This window comes from Musa acuminata, chromosome BXJ1-6 (genome assembly GCF_036884655.1).
Source record: "Musa acuminata AAA Group cultivar baxijiao chromosome BXJ1-6, Cavendish_Baxijiao_AAA, whole genome shotgun sequence".
Taxonomy (NCBI): domain Eukaryota; kingdom Viridiplantae; phylum Streptophyta; class Magnoliopsida; order Zingiberales; family Musaceae; genus Musa; species Musa acuminata.
The window spans coordinates 3,925,723-3,937,642 of NC_088332.1; the positions used below are offsets into that span (position 1 = coordinate 3,925,723).

The 11,920-nt window shown below is 41.7% G+C and overlaps 1 protein-coding gene and 1 non-coding gene across 2 annotated transcripts; one reads left to right on the forward strand and one right to left on the reverse strand.

The window, feature by feature from the left end:
• The first annotated feature begins 617 nt into the window (after positions 1-617).
• On the forward strand, positions 618-708 carry LOC135677961 (small nucleolar RNA Z162). Its single transcript, XR_010514790.1, has one exon. It is a non-coding gene; the product is annotated as a small nucleolar RNA Z162 (small nucleolar RNA).
• Positions 709-3,834: 3,126 nt separating this feature from the next.
• Positions 3,835-4,384, reverse strand: LOC135677635 (transcription factor ILI5-like). Its single transcript, XM_065190003.1, has 2 exons — positions 4,227-4,384; positions 3,835-4,135 (listed from the first exon to the last, which is right to left on the reverse strand). Exons 1-2 carry the CDS (start codon positions 4,326-4,328, stop codon positions 3,980-3,982), a joined length of 258 nt encoding a protein of 85 aa, XP_065046075.1. The 5' UTR covers positions 4,329-4,384; the 3' UTR covers positions 3,835-3,979.
• Positions 4,385-11,920: the final 7,536 nt, after the last annotated feature.

Consider the following 11,920-nt stretch of genomic DNA (forward strand, 5'->3'; position numbering starts at 1 on the left):
CGATCTAACCAGAGGCCAACGGCTGCGATGGTTGCTTGTCATGGACAGATCGCTCGGTTCCCTGCTTCTCCTTTCCTTTTAGCGTGCCGCTCTGATTGCCATTACACAGATCTTTTTTTATTCACTCTGTAAAATCTCTGCTGCCAAATCTCTAATGTTTCAACGATACTATCGACATGATTAATGAGTATGATAAACAGGTACTGGGGGCATTTGCACACACATGCTCTCAGAAAGTATCATACTACATGTTTTGATACATTAGTAGCCTATGCAAATCATATCAAAGAGGACGGCAAATTCTTTATGTCTCATAGATATGCTCGCCCTCTGGCTTTCTCATTTTCCACTGCGGTTTTGTTTTCCTTTTTGTGCATTATGAATTGCCAAATGATGTGAACGGGTTTCTATTTCTCACGATGGTCATCTGAGACGTCTTTTTGGCGTCTAGATTGATGATGGAAAATCCTTCTGATGGTCTCTATACTTGTTTCTGAGATCTGTTACGTCTCCTCCCGATCACTGGCATGATTGAGGAAGGAAACATTTCTGTAGTTATTGCAATTCATTCTTTTGTTGATTTAAGTTTTGCGTATTTTTTTAGTTTTTCTCAATAAATAAGCACTATGAGGAAATGCATTCTTTCAATCTGCAAGATCAACTGATCAATGAGCAGAAAATTTTAGTCCTTTTCATTCTGAGTGCCTGATTTTTCTTTGAATTGTTTGACTTCTCACTAACTTAGTTAACGTGCTCATTAGATCAGCTGAATGAGGGTAGATAAATATGGGACATCTATTAATATGACATGAGTAACATATTTATTACTCTCAATTGTGCTCTTTGGTTTATTTTATTTGTCATTTCAAGAACCAAAGCCCTCTTTTCCTAGATTTAATTTATCCGCTAATGATCTATGGGAGTTCTGCTTATGCCTCTGTTCATGACAAGGAACTATGTTTTTGGCTATTATGATCCTGATGGTGAGTACTAGGATTATAAATTTACGTGCATACATTAGTTATGACGTTATTATTGGTGTTTGATACTTTAATCCTGACATCCAAAATCTAATTTAAATAATTTCTATAAAATCATCCTAATGTTGTGTTTTAGTTGTACCTTTCAAACAAACACCCATCAAAGTGAAATCAATGTTATCATTTATAACTATAATGTGAACAATATGGAACAGTAGGACAAAAGTTTGATCTTAGTTAACTAAAATGTTTCTCTATGGTGTTCACTTATAGGATTCTGTATCTTTATTAATACCATACATTAACTGTCTATTTGTTCTCCAGATAATTTCTCACTCTACAGGTTCACTTTTGCTCCAGATAATTGCTTTGTTGCAGCTTAATTAAATCATGTTGTAGGAAAACATGTTTTCATTCTGATAGTCTCATTTCCCAGGTTAGGAAATTACCTCTCATTCATAATTGCCTCCAAGAACATCCAGACAACTTGATGTAAAATGGATGTTCTTAATTTGATAATGATGTTTTGCGGGCTTATACCTACACAAGCTTTGACTATTCTTGTCGGTGGCTTGTTTTGTACAATTGCTATTTTATATTCAAGAAATATACTTTATCTGTGAAATACTTCTAGGCAGTTGGATTTGATATTGCATTTGCTCAGTATAAGTTTGATGTACTAACAGTTTTATGATTTTGTTTTGGAAGATCATATTGATTCAGTAGACAAGCATCTTTTGACTGCTTGTGCGGTGGATGCCAGAACCGATATCAACATGATGTAGAACATATCGCCATTTGAATTTGATTTATGAGGATAGATCGGAGGAAATTCTATTTTGCAAGTTCACTCTTTTGTCAAAGAGAAGCATTTTTATTACCAAGTATCACTTTTCATGTTTGGATGACAGCATCACGCGACAATCACATATTGGAAGAAATGGGAACTCAAAATCTCACTTGCTCAGTAGACTGTCTCCTCCTCGAGTAGAATAAGCAAAAAATATCATTTTACATTGAATTAAGCCTTAACTACATATCCATGTCCTGTGGACCTCTTTTGAATGTGTTTGCAGATTGCGAAATGATGTGAATGGGATTCTGCTTCTGATGATGGTCATCTGAATTGCTGTATCTTGATATTGTCTAGATCTTTGTGAGTCTACCTTTTCTTCTTCTTTTGCATGTCTGTTGTAAATAGTATTTGCATCCATCATACTGCTTGATTGTAAAAAATAAATATTTTCCTAAAGAGTCTTGTTCAGGAGGAAATGCTTTATTCTTTTATTCAGAGTTCCATGTCCTGAATGATTGTTAACATGCATTTTTTACTTATAATTACTGAATACAAATGATCTCTTTCAGATTTCCATCACCAGATTGTAATCTCAAACAACTGTTCATTGTCAAATCCAACTCGTTGTCTGCGTGTTGGTCTTTTCTTCCACACTAAAAACTCGGAAGAGTTCCGCTGAATCGAAATGCACGCTACTGCTCAATTCGATCCACTAGCTGCAGGTCTATTAAATTCGAGTGTTTCTAAGTGTAATTGGATCGGATCTTAATTTCATTTGGCTGTATGTCATTAAGCTGTACGAGCTCTCATTAAGCATTAATTCCTATCATCAAACCGAGTCCTTTGTTACGGCACGACATTTAAAGCTGTATTCTACGATCGTCGAGACTATTCATTGCAATCACACGTGGCTCGAGATATGTCCTCCTCGCAGCCCTTCCCGCCCGGCTTTCAAACGTGGCGGGCTGGCGTAACCAACTGCCTTCCACCTGCTCTTGCGCGCTCCCGACTCATTGTATTGCTTTGTTTCCTCTCCAACCAAAAACCCTAGCGGAAAAGAGCGAGAGAGAGAGAGAGAGAGAAGGAATACCTAGCGGTGGCGATCTCGATGATCAGGGAGGCAAACATAAGACGCCATCGGATATGGAAGGCAGGATCAGGGCTGCTGTTCCCCGTCTTCCTCCACGACGCCGTCCTCTGCTCCAGATCGGCGCTGTCCTCCTCGGTCCAGGTGTGATCTCGCTATGATCCTTTTTTATTCTCGTCCTCCTTTATCCTTCATCTTTCTAGATCTTTTCTCTCGTTTATCCATCTATCATATCGCCAGTTCCTACCTTTCTTTTACCTTTTAATTGGTTGGGATGTGCGCTCGCAACCATCATTGCGACTAAGCCATTACCCTCGGAGAAAGAGAGGGGGTCGATGAGAGTTCCGATGAATTGGCGGGCCTCATCGGCGGTCTCCGCCGCTCCTGCGGCCCGGTCGTCGACGGCTCGCCTCTTATTTGGGTTGGTTGATCAGATTTGAATTTTTTTATTTTTAATCATTAAAACCTTCAACTCTTTATTTATTACCAAACATTCTCAAATTTTTATGAATTATAGAAAACTCTTATATATTCATTTTTCGATATCTGTTATAAAATTTTGATATAATATAATATAAATATATTATACTTTAATTTTTTTCGAATAATCGATCGATCGATTCAACGATTGATCCGACAATGATCGAGAAGAGAAACGCATAGCATTGCATTACAAGTAGAGAAACCCATGGTTTGATTTATACAAATGCCGAGGGCAAGTGTGTTCAGCTCAAGCTTGCACAGGCCATTAGTCCCCACGTTCCTCAAGTGGCAGGTTGGAGAAGATGAGGCGACTGCAGACCGTATGACCGCATGTTAGAGACTGCGTCACTCTCTCACATGAATTAAACTATCATAGATGAACTAAATAGAACCGGATTACATAAATATTTTTCTAAGTTGATGTCGGTCGGTTGCCTGTGGAGGGAACAACTCGAGCCAGACCGAGAGAGAGAGAGAGAGAAGAAAAGGTAGAAAACTTGTACAGGAAATCCATGGCAAGTCACCGCTGCTACATCTACGTCCTACCCCTCAGACAGGTACATTATCTATATAGAAATAGATATGTAGTGGATATGTAGATGTGGGGATCCTTCACTAGAGTGGGGTATCTCCTCATGACCGGAGCAGACTCCGGATGATCTCGGCCTCGGCGCTGTTGTTGTCCATGGTCGCCATGAGCGCCGAGAGGCGGCCGCTCAGGTCGTCCACCTCCCGGTTGAGGCTTCTTATGTAGTTGCACGTCTCCTTCAGTAGCTTCGCCGCTGAAGCCTGCAGCACGGAACACAGACACAGAGGTCAGATGTGGCAGTGAGGAGTTGGGTCGGGGTGGGAGGAGAACGTCAGTCTGGTGCCCGCTTACCCTGCCGCCGCCTCGCCGGCGGGCCTCCGGAAGGAGGGACTGCAGCTTGGAGATGAGCTCATTGATCTCCTCCTCGGAAACCCTCGACCTCCTGCTCGACATCTCGGCACAATGGAAAAGGGAGAGCGGTGTGGGAGAGACAAAAGGAAAGAGGGATGGAGGGCGAGCTTTATAGAACAAGTAGAACAGAGAGTTGTGTGAAGAAGAAGCATTATATGGAGAAAGGCCATGGAGGCCCAGATGTTCCCCCGCTGTTTCTTACCCTGGTCCCACTCGGTCACTCACTCCCAACTTGCCACGTGTCTGTAAAAAAAATAATACCCTTGTCTCTTCTTCCTCCTCCGGTCTTCTTGCTGTCCGAGCCATTAATAACCCGAACGTTCGCAAGCCTTGTAGTCCGAAGATGCCTTGTGAGCTTGTCTCCCCCCATGTCCCGGAACGAGAACACGAACCTTGTCGCGTCGTCTGGGGACCTGGCAAGTAACATAATCCGCAGCTACCATTGTATATTTCGACCCATGTTGGTAATTAGAATACTAATCTTGTGATTTGGCCGCATTCACCGAATCCGTCGATCGTGCTAATTCGCGCGCGTCGACCGCAGGACGGTGACAGGGTGGCCGGCGTGGTTGGCTCGGGTCCGGACCGGTCCGGCTCGGGACACCGCACGTGTCGGGTACGACGGCGAGGGCCGCGTCGACACCCCGGCGGTACACCCATGTGACCGATGCCTCGTGGGCCCCCGGCCCATTAAGGCGATCATGTGACTCGGTCTCGCCTCCGTGAAGGGTTTCCTTCTCCATCCCCCTCCCTAAGAAACCTCCACACTGCAGCTGTTAGGTAACTACATATCGAGTGGTTTCTCATGTGACCAGTTCTACTTTTAGGCACCCACATGGGAGGCACACAATGACCCTTTGTTCCACAGGAACAGGAAAGAGACGCAGTTGAGAGGGAAGGGCAAGCATGGGGCCAAGAGATTGAGAGAGAGAGAGAGAGTTAGTGCGAGAGAAGGAAACAGCAGTGCTACTATATGTGGAGATGGGAGGGGAGGGCAACAGCGGCTGGCCACCATATATATCCAACAAGCCCACATGCGCTTTAACTCGCCTTTGTCATATGAACTAACTGACCAACATTTACATACATGGCGTACGAACTCGTGATGCCATGCGTGTCGTCGGCACATGGTCTCCACCTCGTCTCATGTCGAAACCCTTGTCACGCTTTCTGCGTGTGCCATATATATATATATATATATATATATATATAGTATGAAGTGATATGAAAAGGCAAGAGAGGCCCCACCGGAAGTCCGTGTTGCAGGGCTGAGGCACGTCCTTTATGGACGTGATTGCATGGGTGCATGGGATGCGCCCTACGGTTGGCACCCAACGTGGTGGTGTCTTCGAGGGGTAAGCCACCCGCTCCAAACGCCGCAGAGAAGCGAAGCGGAAGAGCCGGGGGAAACGCTGTGGCGTGCGGCTGAGCTAAGCCTGAACGAAAAAGGTGGGAGGGAGCGCTCCGACTGCCACGGGCGGTTAGGTTAGGTAAACGTGATGAGGGGCCGCCGAACATCAGTGGGCCACGTGTCCTTACACGCATCTTAAAGCCCGGATCCCAATCTTCATCTGGACCTGCCCCTGAGTTGGTTCGACCAGATCAGATTGGAAGTTTTCTTTTTGCCCCTTTAGATGGTGAAGCACAATTCATGTGAACTCACCAACTCCACCCATTTCAATTTCTTTTTTCTGTGCAAGTCAAGAAATGTTGACTAATTTGCATGTTGGTTGGAGTTCACACGGACCCCACGGATTCTGTCTCTCTATTTAAACCAACATTACAAACCAGAAGCCTTCAGTCAACCTCACTCTTTCTTAACAATTCAATCCGATTATTAATATACATAATACATATTAAATAGTAGATGTTGTCTCTCTGTCTCTTTATATATATATATATATATATATATATATATATATGGGTTAGATAAGCCTTTATTTTGGAAGTTAGCCTTTTGTTTTTTCCCTCGATCTTTCTCATCAATTATTTGATCCTTCAAATTTTCAACATTTTTGGAAGGGCTACTAATATTAATTTATGTTTTACTGTTATTTTCTCCATGGTCAACTAACAAAGATGAACTAAAATGGCATATAATAATAATAATAATAATAATAATAACAATAATAATAATAATAATAACCAAATTCAATCAAGTATGTTCTTTCCAATAGGCACTCACCAAACAAATTAAGAAATATGTTTTCTGTCACATATACTCATATTCCAACTTTTGAAGGTATTTTGGTAGCTGGTGGGCAACTTATCACCCAAAAACAAGCATGGCAAGCTTGTCTCAAAGCCTGTTGTGTATCACTCTCTGCGTTGCAGCAGTCCACACTGCAACCTGAATTGTAGAGAAACTCCACGACTGCAAATACCCCAACTGCTTCAGGTAGGAACATACATAACTTTAGTCCTCATTTTATATCAAGCTTTAGTTAACATCATTCACTACATAATGCTAACTTGGTTGAAGTGGATCAAGAGTTCTCCATCCTTCCATCATCACAAGCATCTATACCACATATACTTTTGCAGACATCCCATGGTTAATATGGAGTACTTAAAAAAGTTCACCAAAAGGTCTGGTGGCAGTAGTCAGGTGAATTTGCTTCACTTCCCCTGTGTCGAAGGCTCAGGTAAATGCCATGATTTTCTTGTAAGATAAGCAAGATAAATTAGCTTCTCCATCTCAGTCATCTCTCTCTTCCTCTTAAATGTATGTGTTTGTCGTCTCCCTCTTTGTTTGTAGCCATTTCTGGCGTTTTAAGCAGGTGTCTTTTCACACAATTAAGAGTGTATTGCCATGTTGTTTCTTCACAGGTACAGCCACAGTTCATTACAGTGACTGGTTGCCAACCATGAACACAGTCTTCTTACCTGTCTGGCCCTGGAGCTGATGTTGATTTATGAGAACTTTCTACTAATCATGAAGGAATTGTTATTAATATAACCTCAATTGCATGTAACAATAACCAGTGACATGAACTGGTTTGATGTGCTAATACATTACAATACTCTGAACTTTGATTGGATTAGACCCTTGTTTGGACCTACTAATCAGCATGAAATGTAATGTTGTCTAATGATTGAGCTTTCTTCAGTACATTAAGAACATGTTTCAGCCACATCTACTGAACTAGAGATTGATGTGATGATGCTCGTAATTATTGTATCAATGAGTGGTTCATTAATGATTGATGCCCATTTGTTGCAGCAGATGTGAACTCTGTGATTTGTATAGGCACAGGATTTGTGACATTAATTCTCTGTTAACAAACTATTTACACCACACAGATTGCTTGCATCAAAGATGCAGAGATTAGTTTTCTTTAATCTCTTTGCAAATAACAGTGGGACATGAATGAAGTGATGATTTTTCTTTTACGAGCTCATACAAGTTTTTATAATCATTACTCACCAATTATGTTCTTGATTTCTTTGCAATCCATCACAGAACATGGATCTGATGATGGCTGTTTAGTTCATCCAAGTTGGATTTTAGTCAATCCATGGGAAAATTTCCCTAGTTTTGAAGTTTTATTGTGAACAGTGAACCAATATGCACATCTTATATAAAGGAGTTGGTGATTACTATTTCATCTTTTATTGATAGTCTTAAGGTATTTTTCCTATTCTCGTGACGCATTCAAAGTAAATAAAAATGATACTATAATTTGAATATTTTACTAAATATTCATAAAAAAAATCATAAGGTATATTCGTTATTAACATAAATATTTAATATAATGTAATGGGCCTAATAAGAATGAGTTTATCCACAACATCTTAACCTATAAACCATTCATAAATGGCTTATAGTTGATTGGTTTAAAGTTCTTTTAAGAATTCGGCTTCATATTATCATATTTTTCTAAGATAAATATGCATAACAAATTTTTCTACAAGAAAAATGAGATTTAATTTCAAAACTATGCAAATTATTCCTGGGAACATTAATACGCCTTATATTTATTAATAAAAACCATTTAACACAAAACTAATTAAGAATACACATTACTTGCTATTAAACAAAGAGAGTATATCATTCAAAAAATAGCATAATTATTGATAGAAAATATTGACATTAAATAAAGTTCAAAAAAAAAAACGTAAAAGAAAGTGCAGTCTGCTGCCATGCATTCCCTTAAAGCAAGCAATGCGCAGACTGCGTCCTATCTGAAACATAAAGTGGAAGTCTGTCAGCTATAGGAGCCAATACAACAGGAAGATCTCTACCGAAAGCTCCCAAACCCTACTAACTAATAAGGAGCAGCCTCACAAGAACGAAGCTGAAGGTGTGTCAGAATGTGTTTTAACCCCACCCCCGTCCAACCGCGACGGTGGAGTTTGCCCTCCTGCACGAGACACTGCTACGAGATCTCTCTTCATGGACCACCCCAAGATCCGGTGGTCCTCGTCCCTGCTGTGATCCCATAGGGAATGCTTCGTCCGATCTAGGAGAGACTGCCAGGCCTGGATTAGCAGCAGTCCATTGTCTCCAGTCTGATGTTTCTTGCTTTTATCATGTCGTGGACCATCCTGCTGAGGTCTGCGAGCCTCGGCAAGTTTATGAGATGGCGAGGAGGCCTGGATCAGCTTCAGTTTGGAGTACTCTCCTCCTCCTCCTCCTCCTCTGCATGATTCCATTAGAACTGAGATTTCTTGCTTTATCATTTCGCTTCTGTACGTGGATCACAAGAATACTATAGCTCTGAAAGGCTGGCCGATCTTTCTGCGGCGGGTACGATCGAGTTGTTGTGGTTGGCTCGTCGAAGGATCTGCATCCAGAACTTGATGTTTGTTCTTGGCCTTTACCCAACCCATTTATTTCCTGTAGAGGAAGGAAAAAAAAGAGTTCTCGAGACCATGCCATGATGCATACATGCTCGACTCACACATCAGTGCACTCAAGGATGAAGAACGACATCCTGATGCGTTCTTCAAGATGGGAATTGGAAGATGAAGCTTTGGAGCCTTCACGTGAAACTTGGATTGGGTTGTAACCTGGAATTAAAGACGCAGATCACTGTCTGGGTTATGACTCTGAAAGATCTTCACCCAGTCTTCATTTACAGAATCTACAAAGAAAACATGACCAAGAAACCTATATGACACTTGAGACTCGGCTGGAAGCCCTAATGGAGTGCAGTGGCAATCTTAGGCCATGGCCGAGCCATGGCCTTTTCGACTGGCCCAGCCCCTCCCAACTGTTGTGTCGGCTGCATGTCTCCTAGAATTCTCTCAAACACTTGAGATTTTGTTGAACCCTAATCTCACTTGTGGTATGCAGACTTTGATCCAAAGATCATGTCAGCCAAGTGATCAGAAATAAATACTCGAAAGTAGTTCTTTGGTGGGAGCACTCCAACTTGTTTGCTTTACAAAGCGTCGCCCACATCCGAATGGCTATGAGGAATATTTTAGTCGACACACCTAAAGGCAATTTTGGATGACACAATCCACCTTTTAGGAAGAGAATGATCATATGGTTTTCCAACCTTTTTGCATTGTGCAGCAAACGATTTAGTCTCTATCTAAAGATGGAATGATCTGAACAATTTGGCAAGCAAGGATGCCTGTCTGTCACATATGAGTCCTTCTGGGTGTGGTGGAATGCCATCCAGAGTTCCCCCAAACACTTCAGTTAGGGCTGATGCATATCCGAGGCGAAACATGACCCTACTGAAGTGATTTGAAGGAACTCCAGATGACATCCAACTCTTGCTTCCATTCCTCTGCATGCAATGTTAGAGAGAGTGTGTGTGTGTCTGTGCATGGTAGCTGAAGACACGATGGTGTGAATGAACAATGCGGCGGCCGTGGAATGCCAGCCGGAGTTCCCCCAAACACTTCAGTGAGGGCCGATGACATCCGAGGCTGGAAATGGCCCTACCGAAGTGCTTTGAAGGAACCCCAGAGGACATCCGACGCTCGTCTCTGAACCGAGTCTTCCTTGAGCTTACAAACCAGCTAGCTTCTCCCAGGGTTATATAATGGTGCTAAGCCACCTTTATTCAAGCGCTTGCATGGTTATCCAGTTATCCCCGGGAGAATCCAAAGTTGGAGCACATACATAGATTGCATTCATTGAACCCGGACACACTCTCCTGCCCCGATGCAAGGGAGGGACGGGGAATAAAAACCTCGGTGGTCACAAAGCCACACCTTGCTGCATCCTTTTGCCATGCACGTCCCTGTCCTCTCTTTAATCTTTATCGCCAACGCCTCGAAGATGCCATGCCTCTCCGATCTGCACTCGTGGAAGCATGCACGCTTCGAAGGCAGTAATGTCTTGCCTTCCCACTTATGCTTCGTGAAACCATCGGAGAGACGCTTCGTGGCAATGCGAGCTTTAGGCTTTCCGTGGATCAGAATCTATCGGCGATTGCCTGCGAGTTGGGCCACGGAGTCATTAGGAGGGGATGATAGGCTATTCGATTGCTTGTTTCGCAAAGGAAGACTACAAATATGGCATTGTCATTTTGCATCGTATCTTCTTCCATCATTTATTCCTTCTTATTGCTCTTCTTATCTTTCTTCCTATCGCCTCATTTGCTCTCTCTCTCTCTCTCTCTCCTACTTTCCTTATCTATCTTCTCTTCTCCTCTATCCAAAATCGGATATAACATTATTATGTCGTAACATAATGTTTAAAAAATATTAACTAGCTTAGCTAATAAATACTTTAATCATTGATAGAAAAACTATGTGATCGAATCGGAAGTTAGCATAGCAGTACGATAGAGAAAGATTACAAGAATTTTTTAATCTGATTTAAGCGAGTCGGATAGATCTAAAAACTCGCAAAAGAAAAAAGAAATCCTTACATTTGATATTTGCAATCGATTTTTAGCAATAAATATGAATAAAGCTTACGAAATAATCCTCTCATTGTCATATGGTCCCAAACAAAAAGTCCTTAATGCTTGCCAGCAATCTTCTTGCCGGCAAGTGAATGATTGGACCAGAATTTAGTGTTTCTGAATCCCAACTTCATGTATGGTAGAGCTGCACATGTCCTTGGCAGAACCTTCATTTTGTCCCCTTGGTGCATCATTGCAAGATCAAACTCCAGATCTGATGAGATTCCAAGAGTTGAAGTGTAGATGGAGACCATCGGTGTAAAGATACAAATCATGATGCCCACATACTTAATTCGCTCCAACAACATGCGTGATTCGGTGATCGATAATGCTCAACAAGCCTTCGATGAATTCGTTGATGTCTACTAGTCGAACGGTTAAGACACTCGAGGTTCCTTCAAAGGATTACTAGTTTGATAATTTATCGTAAAATCATCAACTCAAATCTCGTATTCATCGTACTCGAGGATTACTAGTCGAATAATTAAGACACTCGGAGATTCCTTAAAAGGATTACTGACTTGATAATTTATCGTAAGATCATGAACTCAAGTCTCGTATTCATCACATAATATCTGTTTTCTCTTGATATTGAGAACGAACGAAAACTATTTTCAATTATGTGATTCAAAGAAAATTATAGATGAGTTATTGTCCTATATAATTCTCTCTCTTCAATTCCAGCTAGAATAAGCTGCCGTACCAACTCAATAATGCATCCCTCTTTGGAAGCTTGAGACGAGGTAGTATCGAATGGCTCAA